At 46.4% G+C, this 13,535-nt stretch overlaps 1 protein-coding gene across 1 annotated transcript in view; it reads right to left on the bottom strand.

Moving 5' to 3' along the window:
* Positions 1–13,535, bottom strand: part of LOC311244226 (nuclear receptor coactivator 3-like) — a gene marked incomplete at its 5' end in the record, with an annotated part of 127,395 nt that overhangs the window by 36,940 nt on the left and 76,920 nt on the right. The window contains 9 exon segments of the mRNA XM_084333632.1: positions 142–171; positions 174–311; positions 417–466; positions 468–550; positions 1,154–1,374; positions 1,599–1,798; positions 1,800–2,061; positions 2,064–2,444; positions 2,749–3,356. Coding sequence (XP_084189758.1) covers positions 142–171; positions 174–311; positions 417–466; positions 468–550; positions 1,154–1,374; positions 1,599–1,798; positions 1,800–2,061; positions 2,064–2,444; positions 2,749–3,356 — 1,973 coding nt within the window.

The following is a 13,535-nucleotide window of genomic DNA, read 5'->3' as shown; positions in this document are numbered from 1 at the left end:
GAGGGTAGAGAAGAGAGAGAGAGAGAGAGAGAGAGAGAGAGAGAGAGGAGAGAGAGAGAGAGAGAGAGAGGTAGAGAGAGAGAGAGAGAGAGAGAGAGAGAGAGAGAGAGAGAGAGAGAGGAGAGAGAGTGACTCAGTTACTTGGTCCAACGCCCCTTGGACACACACCATGTCCCCCGGGTAGCCGTCTGGGCTTCCCATCATGTTCTCCTGCTTGATCAGCATGGGACGTCTCCCTGGCCCCCCGGCGCCCCCTGGAGGCTTCCCGTCCACAGACATGGCCCTCTGGAAGGGCCCCAGCCCTGGACTCCCTATACACACAAAACATAGAGGAAGCAATGGATTCTCCTCCGTCAGCCCCAATAATATATAGGTAGGCGTCTGTGCTGGGTGGGGTGGGCCCTTGAGCAACTAACCTTGCGGGTTGTCGTCGTGGCAACCCTGGGGTTTGTTTCCCGCTTCATTAGCCCCCTCCCCCCCCTGCCTGGTCAGGGTAGAACTCCGAGCCGGACCCCCGCAGGCCTCCCAGGATAGACTCCAGGTTCTCCAGCTGGAGATGGAAACAATCACAATCAAGGTCCAGCGACACACAGCGTGTCTTAACACCAGCTCAGATGACCTGACAGCTTATATGAGAAATATGAGAAAAACAAACAGTGTAAACTATATAATTACCTCTCAATATAAAATATGAGGTTTACCACAATGAAATGTAGGTTTGAGTGACAAAAACAAAATATATATATATATATATATATTATAATTATTATAATAATTTTTTTGGATGGAAGAGCCACACATTGACGGGCAAAGAGCCACATGCGGCTCGCGAGCCACGGGTTGGCCACCCCTGCGCTAGACGCTGACAAAGTGCTGTGACTTTCGTCTGTTCCAACGGCCCATAATGTGGAATAACGTTCTAATTACATTTTCCTGAAGTCATTTTGAAATTTCAGAAACCGTGCTGCAGATAAAACGGGTACTTTTAGGACAAGTCATTGAGTGACAGAGCTGCAGCTCGACCGAGTGACGAGGAGACATCTATTGAAAATGCCTCGGGGTCATGTGACCGCTTGTCGGCTGTGCGAGTGTTAATAAGTCAGCAGGTCACTCCCTTGGGAGAGCAGTGTGAAAGTGTGACGTGAACTCTCACCTCATCAGGGGGCTCGGACTTGATCTTGCCCTCAGCATGTTCTGGCGTGGGCCCAGAGCCAGGGCCGCTCCGCGGGGGCCGGGGGCCCTTCCCCTCCAGCTCCTCCGGCTTGGGCTTGACGTCTAGCGGCTCTTTGGAGTCGTCCTTGTTGAGGAGGTAGTGGAGCAGAACGTGGGTCTTCTCCTTCTTGGGACTGTGCTGCTCCTGCTTGGGTTCCGTGACTCCTCCTCCTCCCGCTGCCCCTCCTCCTCCTCCTCCTCCTCCTCCTCCTCCTCCACCTCCTCCTCCTCCTGCTCCTCCTCCTCCTCCTCCTCCTCCTCCGCCGCCCCTCCTCCTCCTCCTCCTCCTGCTCCTCCTCCTCCTCCTCCTCCTCCTGCTCCTCCACCTCCTCCTCCTCCTCCTCCTCCTCCTCCTCCTCCTCCTCCTCCTCCTCCTGCTCCTCCACCTCCTCCTCCTCCCGCCCCCGCCTCGCCCCCCTCCTGGCCTCCCCCCAGGGTCAGCTTCCCAGTGGCCTCGGCCGTGATCTTGGCCACGTCGTCCGGGGTGTTGCCGTTCTGCAGCAGCTTGTGCAGGATCTTGTGTTTCTCCTGCAGCGAGGCCGTGTACTGGGCTGAGGACAGCGCCCCCCCCCGGCCCCCCAGGCCCCCCCGGCCCGCCCGCCTGGCCCCCCGGCCCCCCAGGCACCCCCGGCCCGCCCGCCTGGCTCGGGTTTGCGGACGAAGAGGAAGACACTCCGGTGGACGAGGGGCTGGTCGTGCCGCCAGGGGGGTCCTTGCTGTCGGAGACTGCAGGGGTGTTGCTGCTGGCTGGTGGGGGCGCTACAGGGGGCCCAGTGGCCCCCAGCTCCTCTGTGGGGGACGTCAGCAGCTGCAGCAGCTTCTTGTGGCCCTTGCTGTCCGGCACCCTCCGGGGGGTTCAGAGCCGGCCTCGCCGCCTCCATCTCCGGGCTCTTTAGTGGCCGCAGTGTCCGCTCGGTCTCCAGAGCTCTCGGAGCGCTGCTGGTGCTGCTGCTGCTGGAGGGGGGGGCGGGGGTGGTCGCCTCCCGCTGGGCTCCTGGAGCCGTCCTGGCCGGGCTTGGCCGGCTGGCCGGCGGGCTGAGAGGAGGAAGAGGAGGAGTTGGAGTGGACACCACCGGGGGAGCCGTCTTGTTTGAGGGGGGCCGGCGAGGGGGAGGTCAGGGTGGAGGGGTTGCCCACTCCCTCACTGATGGCCTGGAGCGCGTTGAGGGAGCTGCTGGAGAAGGTGGTGGAGCCTCCTGCGCCGCTGAGGCCGCTCCTGGGAGAGTGTGTGCCTGAGGGGACATCACAACACACTCTGCAGTCAACACAAGCTGCCTGAGGGGACATCACAACACACTCTGCAGTCAACACAAGCTGCCTGAGGGGACATCACAACACACTCTGCAGTCAACACAAGCTGCCTGAGGGGACATCACAACACACTCTGCAGTCAACACAAGCTGCCTGAGGGGACATCACAACACACTCTGCAGTCAACACAAGCTGCCTGAGGGGACATCACAACACACTCTGCAGTCAACACAAGCCATATACAGTGATATGAGCTAATGAATGATGTCGTTCGGCTCCACCTACCTCCGGGTGAAAACTGGCTGGCGCCCATCTTGGGGCTCCCACGGTTCCGGGGTGACATGAGGAGCCCCTGCTGGGGGTGGGTGCCTGCCATGCGGGGGCTTCCCGAGGGGCTGGTCATGCCCCCGAGTCCGTAGCCCCCGCTGCTCTGGAAGGGGGGCTGCTGCTGCATGCCGGGGGGGCCCGGGTGATTCATCTGACCCATTTGATTCATGGGAGCCATTTGTTGATTCATCTGATTCATGTGTCCCATTTGATTCATTGGTCCCATCTGACTCATCTGACTCATTTGACTCATCTGATTCATCTGCATCATGCGGTTGCCCATACCACCTCCTCCACCACCTCCTCCACCACCTCCTCCTCCTCCACCTCCTCCTCCTCCTCCTCCTCCTCCTCCATACATCGGCCCCCCGCCCATGTGGCCCATGTGACCCTGCTCGCTCATCCCATAGCCCCTGTTCATGCCCCCCATCCCACCCATGCCCATCCCCCCACTGGGATTCATGTTCATCTGGGCGTTTGGGTTGGGGCCTTCCCCCATGCCCTGCGGCCTCATCATGCCTGGCATCATGCCCCCGCCCTGGGCAGAGCGGTAGCCATGCGGCTCCCTGTGGAGGACAGAAACATTTTAATGGATAAAATAAGGAAATCTTTGGTGTCCTACGTCTTACCTATAGGCCGTACGGCTAGAAAACTATTCTCGTGCCCACCTCCCCGGACGACACAATTTCACTCTGGGCTAAAAATCTATTGGCGTAGATTTAGGAATAAAAAGTTCACCATTTACAATCCTGCCCATTTTGCGCAAAGTCGGGACTAGATCGTTCCTCGCGAACGGATACTTGGTCACCACAGAGTTGTATTTGACGTAATTGGTGCGAGTTCGGTCGCGTATCTTGCGCTCGACCAATAGCAGCTCTCTTTGTTGCGAGGATACGGCCGTCGGGTGACAACAAATGACAGAGTAACGTTACATCAGAACAGGACGAAAATGGACAAAAACGTGTACAAGATTTTACACAGACACAGTGGGATAGATATAGAAACTGTGTCGAACGGTGCCTACCAGGCCAGAATCATACCATTACGGAGACATACAAACATTGTTTAGAGATCGATTTGTGTCATAAATGTCATCATATCTGTATGTCGTGTATGTCATAAATGTCATGATGCATTGAACATGGGGGACCCTGATTAGATTAGATTGTACTTTGTCATTATATTTGCATACAACGAGATTTGGGACTCAAAGCTAAGGTGCAGTAATAAAATCACAAGTAATTTTGTTCAAACACCCTCTTCACACACGACGGTGTGGCGTCCCAGAACAACACCAGTATCATCACATTCGCAGATGATACTACAGTCATCGGACTGATCACTGGGGGAGCTGAGGAGGCGTACAGAAGGGAGGTGGCGGAACTGGGGGCCTGGTGTCAGGACAATAATCTCTCCTTGAACGCAGACAAGACCAAGGAGATGATTATTGACCCACGTGAGACAGAGGTGGATAGGGTTAAAACCTTTAAATTCCTTTAAATTCCTCTGTATCCACATCAGCGAGGACCTCACCTGGGCTCACAACACCCAACAGATCATTTATAAAAACCCACCAACGACTGTACTTCCTAAGAAGGCTGAGAAAATTTGGCATGCCACCTATAGAAGTACGGTTGAGAGTGTCCTTACCAGCTCAATCACGGTCTGGTATGGAAACTGCACTGCTAAGGAGAGGAAGGCACTCCAGCGAGTGATTCAAACTGCTCAGTACATCTCTGGAGCAGCCTTCCCCTCACTACAGGACATCTACTCTACCAGGGCCACCAAGGGAGCATATAACATCATTAAGGACAGTGCACACCCCCAACACAGACTCTTCAACCTCCTGCCATCAGGCAGGCGATACAGGAGTCTGAAAGCCAGAACTACGAGACTGACAAACAGTTTCTACCCACAGGCCATCAGACTCTTGAATGCCTAGCCCCCCCCCCCTCCACACACACCTTCTACAATGAACTATGAACTATGAATCACTAAAGACACTTTTAACTGCTGCTGTGACCACTGTCACCTCCATTCACATGATCGGAACGTGCAATGTAACTCACTGTGCCTTGTATATATATTTTTATCTATTTTACCTTATTTTCTAGCACTCGCTTGTATTTAAATATGTTTAAGTTAAGTACTGTGTGATTTTTTTTGTGAAGGGTGGACTAGCAAAGTAAGATTTTCATTGTATGGCAAACTGTCGTTTTAACTGTGCATATGACAATAAACAATCTTGAATCTTGAATCTTGAAACATAAAATCCTATACAGAAACATTAAATGGTGGGCGGCTACGTGGTGCAGTGGGCAAGGCGCTCACCACGAATACTGGAGACTGGGCTCGAACAGGTTCGCCTCCCTGTTCGAGCCCAGCGCTCCACATTGCTTTCAGTTTAGCTGGTCGTCCGCACTAATACAATATACAGAATAGCAATACACAAATAACAATCACAGTGTCAGATGGTAGTGGGTGGGTATTGCACTGTGGATATTACACATCAGGATGTTGCACAGGGGGAAAGGTGAATTACCCTAGACCAGTCTACCTTTGATGGTCTTAGCAAATATGTGTGCCACCTGTATGGCCAGCCATCAGCTAAGAATGTGAATGATGCCAGATATAAAGCATTCTGCATGGCATCATCGGCTTTGCCAGAACTCTCTATGCCCCCGACAAGTGGCGCATTGTACCAACGCTGCAAAAGGGCAAATGACCAAGCAGCTATAATAAGACATTCATTGAAAGCTATAATGTGTGCCCCTTCACCTGTTGGCAATGGGTGGCATGTTGAGGATGGGGAGTTAACAGTTTGATTGATTGATTGAAAACTTTAATTAACAGATTGCAGAATTGGTACAGTACAGCTCAATACACACAATTGTTAACACATTAAGGACCAGCCACGAGTTTATACGTGTTTCGGTGCCATGCGTTGTGGACCAGAGGCACGTATATAGCCGTGGCAAGTTGTTATTGTTTTATTCCATATTAATAACCGGGTTGAGATCCCCGACCGGCTCTGCAGATCTACCCTCGTCTGTGGAATCGCGAACATGCAATACCGGCTAGATCCTCTTAGGGGCGCCATCGCTCCACTGCAGTATGCCTTGTGGGCAAATGGAAAACTTATTTTTTTCATTCAGTTTCAGTTTCCTAGTACCCGGATCCTGAACAAACACAATGTACTGTGGATCACGTTTCGAATCGCAGATTTCACCATGGAATAATGGGATTTATCATCAGCCAATGGACATATCGATCTACCAGATGCCGATCGATAACGGGGAAATGCCCAGGGGTATCCCATGGGCTCATGGTAAGACCTTATTTACCTAAATTACAGCTGGATCAGACCTTGTTGTGAGACGCAAGCATTCGATCAGTGAATGTGGCTAGTTACACGGACACTGTATTGGTAATCAATAATACTAAACGACGTCTCCCGCCCCCCCCCCCCCCCCCCTTTCATCCATACATGCTCTGGGACAGCCCGGATCATATGCAGTTTGAGTTATTTCATTAGCATATATAAAACGGAAATGCCGTTGAATATAACGTTAGTAGCCATTAGCTCCATAACTAGCTTTCCAGAAAAATATATGAGACAAAATTTGCGATAAAGCTTATATTCACGGCGCTATAAAATGATAACCTACCGATGCATTTTCTTTCTTTAAGCCATTTTGAAGGGACGGTTTATGAACTCAATTGACAATGAGAATGGACAGATAGCAATACTATAAAGTATAGATATAGCTCAACAAACAGGGTCACGTCTGTTTACATTCCCCGGTCCTCTAGCCCAGTGATTCCCAACCTGGGGTCCGCGGACCCCCTGGGGGTCCGCCAGGGGGCGCAGGGGGTCCGCCAGACCACAGATGATTTGAGGTCTTTTTTTTTTTTTTTTTTTTTTTTAGATAAATATTTAATTAGCATATTTGTATCATCAGAAGCATGAATAGTCTCTCCACTACAATACAAAAATAAAGATAAATAAATAAACATCTAGACATGATTTTTGAACGTTAACAGTAGGCTACCGGGTAGCCGCTAAAACGCGAATCAGTTGACTGTATCACTTTCTGTAGCTAGCCTAGCACGCTAGTTAACTTTCTCGGCTCGTCTGCAGTCAGCCGCCAGAGGCGAAAATGTGTGACAAACGAAAAGGAGATGACGGCAGCTCATCTGCAAAAAAAGTTAGGACCTACAGCAATCGCGAAAATTACATCACCATGGGCTTCACTGAGGGACCAGACAAACGACCTGAGTGTGTGATTTGTGGAGAAAAGTTGGCAAACTCGAGCCTGAAGCCCAGCAAGCTGAAGAGACATCAGGCGTCTAAGCACCCAGAAACCGTTGGGAAGGATCCGGACTTTTTTCGGAGGAAAGAACAGTCTCTCAAGGCGAACAAGCCTGTTGATGTTAGAGTAGCGTGGAGCAGGGGTGGCAGTGATTTACAGAAGGCTACCGAAGCCTCCTTTGAGTGTTCGCTTTTAATTGCAAAAGCAAAGAAACCGCACAATATTGGCGAGCAGCTCATTAAACCAGCCTGCATCAAAATGGTTTAGAAACTGTGCGGCCCACAGGTGGCGGATAAACTAAAATCAGTACCACTCTCGAACAATGTAGTGAAAGACCGAATTGATAAGATGTCAAGTGATTGCGAGCAGCAGCTGTCAGAAAAGCTTAGAAAGGGTCCATTTGCCATACAACTTGATGAAACTACAACTGTCGCAGACGAGGCTGTGCTCATCGTTTATGTGCAATATATCGAAAATGAGGATCTGAAGCAGGACATTCTCATGTCAGTCAACCTTACTACCACCACTCGAGGTGAGGATATTTTTACTGCAGTGGATTCTTACTTCATTCAACATAAATGCAAACCGTTCACCATTAGGGCCTGATTTGAGAGGATGAATACAGGATTTGAATATTGGCCAACATTTTGAAATACATATGGTGCAAGATTAGATGTGTTGATTGAAGGCACAAGTCAAAGAAGCATAGTGGGTCTAATTATGATGCATATGCCTGTGTATAAGCAGTTTGTTATTAAAATGACAAAAAAAAGGTATTAAACCCAGCTAGGACAGATTCTCTCTGCTACTGATTGGAATTTCCTGTCTCATATTTAGTTTAATTTGTTGCATTGATTTGTTCCATAAATGCAAACCGTTCACCATTAGGGACTGATTTGAGAGGATGAATACAGGATTTGAATATTGGCCAAACATTTTGAAATGCATATGGTGCAAGATGAGATTTGTTGATTGAAGGCACAAGTTAAAGAAGCATAGTGGGTCTAATTGTGATGCATATGCCTGTGTATAAGCAGTTTGTTATTAAAATGACAAAAAAAAAGGTATTAAACCCAGCTAGGACAGATTCTCTCTGCTACTGATTGGAATTTCCTGTCTCATATTTAGTTTAATTTGTTGCATTGATTTGTTCCATAAATGCAAACCGTTCACCATTAGGGCCTGATTTGAGAGGATGAATACAGCATTTGAATATTGGCCAAACATTTTGAAATGCATATGGTGCAAGATGAGATTTGTTGATTGAAGGCACAAGTCAAAGAAGCATAGTGGGTCTAATTGTGATGCATATGCCTGTGTATAAGCAGTTTGTTATTAAAATGAAAAAAAAAAAAGTATTTTATGGTATCTTATTAGGAGGGGGTCCGCAAATTTTATCAGAGATGTTTGGGGGTCCCTGGGGGGAAAAAGGTTGGGAACCACTGCTCTAGCCACTAATTAGACTAAGCCCAGTGGTCGCCAAAGTGTTAAGGGGATGCAGACTTTCATCTTGTTTACATCAGGGTCCCCCATTTTCAATTCAAGTGACATTTATGACATACACAACATACAGATATACAGATATAATAATCTAATCTAATCATGACATTTATGACATACATGACATACAGATATACAGTACTGTTACATTTGTGACATACAAGATATGCAAATATACAGTACATTTAAACAGATCCTAACAGTAAATATATACATACGAGGGGGTGGGTGACCTGTATGATTACAAAGCCGGCCCCTGATAGTGTGTTGCAGGTAGTCCACTGCAGTTGCAAACAAGGAAAATGTGAGACAGGAAGATGTTCATGTGTGTCTGCAATTAGGATTATACAGTAGTAGTGTGATTTGTTTGTATTTGTTGAGATCAGTTTGACACTCTAAAGAGATCAGAACCAACGCTCTAAAGAAAACTGCAATGTATAGAGCCATAACATACTGGAATAGGATCCCATTACATATTATATGGACGGAAAACAAGGACAGTTTCAAAAAGAAACTCAAAGGAGCCATAATCCGGAAGGAAATTAATATATGTCATGCATGAGTGTTATGGATGTTGTCCAAAACTTCTTCTGATTGCTTTGTGTGTTTTTCTTTTCTTTTTAAAGGTATGGTGAAATTGATGTTTTGGTAACATTGATGAGCGTTCTAGAAGCAATTCTTAAAAATGTTCAATTTTAAAAACAATCTTAAATTGTATTTGGCACTGTATTTTGTATTTTGTTTTGTTTTTTTGTTTTCTGTTTCTTTGCTTGCATGTAGTTTTGACCATCTTAATTGTTAGTTTCGTTGTGTATTGTATGTTGAGTACTGGCTTTTAGTGATTGGTGACATTGATGAGCATTCTAAAAGCAATTCTTAAAAATATTCAATTTTAAAAACAATCTTAAATTGTATTTAACACTGTATTTTGTATTTTGTTTTGTTTTGTTTTTTTGTTTTCTGTTTCTTTGCTTGCATGTAGTTTTGGCCATCTTGGTTGTTAGTTTCGTTGTGTATTGTATGTTGAGTACTGGCTTTTAATAGTTCTGTTTTGCAATAGTTGTTTTTGTATGTTTTTTTGTGTGGACCCCAGGAAGACTAGCTGGTTGCCATGGCACCAGCTAATGGGGATCCGTAATAAAATCAAATCAAAAAATCAAATCCACACACCTCACTGTTTACTAATTAGTGTGGGTGACCTGGCGAAGCCAGGTTGCAACCACACTATAGTAATCTATACTCTTTTTATTCTTCTTTATTCCGCCGATTTTGCCAACAAAACTCCTCCCAGAGCGTTTGCGCCCCATACACGTGAAAGGTATCAAAACGACCGGCTGGCAAAAACTCGAGTGTCTATTACTTTTCGGAAAAGTTAGGCTACGAATCGACTTTAAACAGGAACATTTCGGTCCCATTGGAAATTAATGGCAAGTTAGAGTGGAGGAGGTGAAATAATTTTTTTCCACCACCTTGGGTAAATTGCGACAGTGATCTCAATTTTGGACGTAAAATAAAAAACACATCAAAATGATGACACGGCTGTCGCCTCGCTCACAAAAGAAAAATAAATGGAATTGGACATTTCTATCTCAACTGATGACCATTTCTTTGAAGGTTCTCCTCCCCATAGACACTAATGTGTTCCCACTCTAAGAAAAGGCTTGTTTTATCGCTTTTCCCCCCTTGTGTTCTGATCGTCACCGGGGCCACAATTGTCGACGGAATGCCACAATATCGCACACAACCCTTCACATACCCCTTGAAGTGCTCATCTGAAAGTAAAAGCGCTTCATCTCTTATCGTTTGCTTTTAATCATCGTGAGAATGCAGTCATGCGTCTGCCCTCATTGAAATACATAGGATCGAAAGTGCAAGTCATTCGTGCCTAATTAGGTAACAGGTGTGTGGCTCATGGCTCATGGCTCATGGCTACAGCTGACCTGCCAATGACCTCTCATGGAGTTAACCCTTAATCGCCCCTCTGTGTAGCAGTACTGAATTGCTTGACAGCGCCCTCTGTCTTGCGGGTTGTGTCATTGTACTCAGTAGGGATGTCCTCTTTCATTGGGGGATATCCTCCTCTTTCATTGGTCGATGTTGACCACTCCCCTGATCCTTAGACCACACCCCCTTAGGCCACACCGCCTTAGTGTATCTCTTGAACCGTTTGTCGTCGAGACTTGCGGGTTGTGCCATTGGACTCGGTAGGGATATCCTCTTTCATTGGTCGATGTTGACCACTCCCCCGATCCGTAGACCACGCCCCCTTAGGCCACACCCCTTAGTGTATCTCTTGAACCGTTTGTCGTCGAGACTTGCGGATTGTTCCATTGTACTCGGTAGGGATATCCTCTTTCATTGGTCAATGTTGACCACTCCCCAGATCCGTAGACCACACCCCCTTAGGCCACACCCCCTTAGTCCAGAATTTTTTTAAAAACCCAGACAAAGTTTTTTAATACGTTTTTTTTTAAATATTTTTCATAAAAAAGATGTTTGACAAAAAAGTCAAAAGTTTAAAAAACTCAGAAAAGTTTTTTAATACGTTTTTTTTATATATATTTATTTTTCATAAAAAAATTTTTTTTTGACGAAAAAGTCAAAAAAGTAGTTTTTCAGAGCCTGGAGCTCAACACTTAGTCTGATTTCTAAAAAGGGGGCCAGTACTCCAGATCCGACCACCCTGGACCACTTTCCCCGAAATGGGACTGAAAAACAACTTTTTTGACTTTTTTATCAAAAAGAATTTTTTTATGAAGTTTTTATGAGTATGAGTTTTTATGAGTTGTTTTTTATTTATTTTTTTTATCTTTTTCCCCCTCCATTTTCATCCGATTTTTCTCCCATCCCAATGTTAGTCGTATGCCAATTCCCAATCCCCTTCCTGGTCGCTGCGCACTTACCCCCCACAGTCAGATCATCTGGGAGAGTGGAGGCTATCACGTGCTTCCTCCGACACACGTCCAGCCAATCAACCGCTTCTTTTCACCTGGCAGCGTGGATCCTCCCTGAGAGGGCGTAGCATGTGGAAGGATCACACTATCCCACTCAGGTCCTATCCGCGCTTAGCAGGCGCCCCGACCGAACTGTAGGAGTCGCTGTTTACAACGACCCGGACCCACCCCGCCAGCTTCTCCCACCCTCTAATACAGCCAATTGTATTAGTGTGAACGGCCAGCCAAGCTGGTGACAACCCCGGAGCTGTGAGCTGGATTCGAACAGGCGAATCCAGCTCAAAGATCCGTGGTTGGTGACGAACGCAATCTCCGCTACGCCATCTAACCGCCCTGTTTTTAAAAAATTCATGAGGTTGTGCCATTGTACTCAGTAGGGATGTCCTCTTTCATTGGTCTACTCTATGTTGACCATGCCCATAGTTTGGCTCCTCCCCCTTTTTGTATCTTTTGAACCGTTTGTCATAGAGACTCGCAAGAGACCCTCTCCCGTTGGCCGGCGGTGCACAGGCGTCACCCACACTTTCACAATTTCCCCCGCGTGGAATTGTCTAGTTTTACTCTGTATTGTATATTGTATATATGTATATTGAATATTCCTCTTTACTTACTTACTTTTTTTTACTGTATGAAGCACACTCTCAGGGGCTCATACAGAAACAAGCATTTCATCGTAAAGTACCTGTATTTTATTGTGATAAATAATAAACAAACTTTAAACTTGTGTATGTATGTGACGAATAAACCTCTTGAATCTTGAATCTATTCCTGTACCTGCATTCTATTTTGTTTTTAAATGGAAAATAAAAAGGTTAATGAGTAACTTATTGATTTGTAAATTGTTTGACATTTCAAATTAAGGGGATGGTGTAGTGTTTAACTATCTTGATCAAAAGTGTGTGGGTCTATTATTTTTCTCATTATACTATCCACTGAACTGTTTGTGTACAACCTCAATCTTTAGATAATTGTACCAGCATCTTTAATATTGCAGGTTGGGAATCACAAGGTAAAGTGTTTTTGATACAAATGTGCTGCATGCATCACGGATTGTGTGTTTATGGAGGTTTATCGAATAATTTCCCAGACAGGACGTCATGCATCGGTGTGATATTTTTTTTTGCATTCGAGACGTTCTCACAGCGTGTAGAAATGCTGTGTTGTTGGTGTAGAGAGAAGGGGATATGATTTAAATGTACAGTATGGTTAATAACACGTACGTTATGGCCCGTTTCAAAGCTGTATCCAATCGCTTGCCTATAGCAAGTAGCATATATGCATATAACATTGTTTAGAAACCAATTTTGCGAACGTTAGAATGTGTTTTTTGTCCATTTTCGTCGAGATGTACTCCGTGGATGACATGCTAACTAGGGATGCCCCGATCCCGTTTTTTGCCACCGATGAGTCATATCGGCCGATACACTGCCGATACCGATCGCTTTTGGTTTTCTTATAGCAGCTGGCAGTATTATACTGTAGGTCTAACACAGGCATTCTCAAAGTCCGGTCTAAATTATCTAATCTAATCGTAGAAATTAAGTAAAGTGAATAGTACTGGGTGTTAAGCATAACAGTATCTAAGTTAATTTACTTCTCACCATTATAGTCAAAGTATTTTCCTATGAACTGAAACCTATAAGATCACATAATGCTAGCATCATTGGCATTCAGTTACAGCTATGAAGCACGATAGCTAGTTAGCCAACAGCTGCAAAAACGAATGTCAATGATGTTATAAGACGTTGATAGCGGCACGGTGGTGTAGTGGTTAACACTGTCGCCTCACAGCAAGAAGGTCCAGGGTTCGATTCCCGCTTGGGGACCAGGTTTACATGATGCCAGGTACTCAGCTGGGGTATCTCCCAGGCCTTTCTGTGTGGAGTTAGCATGTTCTCCCCCTCTGTGCTCGCAAGGGTCTCCCCCCCGATAAGAGAAACCCAATGGAAAAACATGCACAACAGATCGCTAATGCTGT

Source organism: Notolepis coatsorum (assembly GCF_963971535.1).
Source record: "Notolepis coatsorum genome assembly, chromosome: 17".
Taxonomy (NCBI): Eukaryota; Metazoa; Chordata; class Actinopteri; order Aulopiformes; family Paralepididae; genus Notolepis; species Notolepis coatsorum.
The sequence above is the reverse complement of the archived record's forward strand: the minus strand, read 5'-3'. Positions and strand labels throughout refer to the sequence as shown.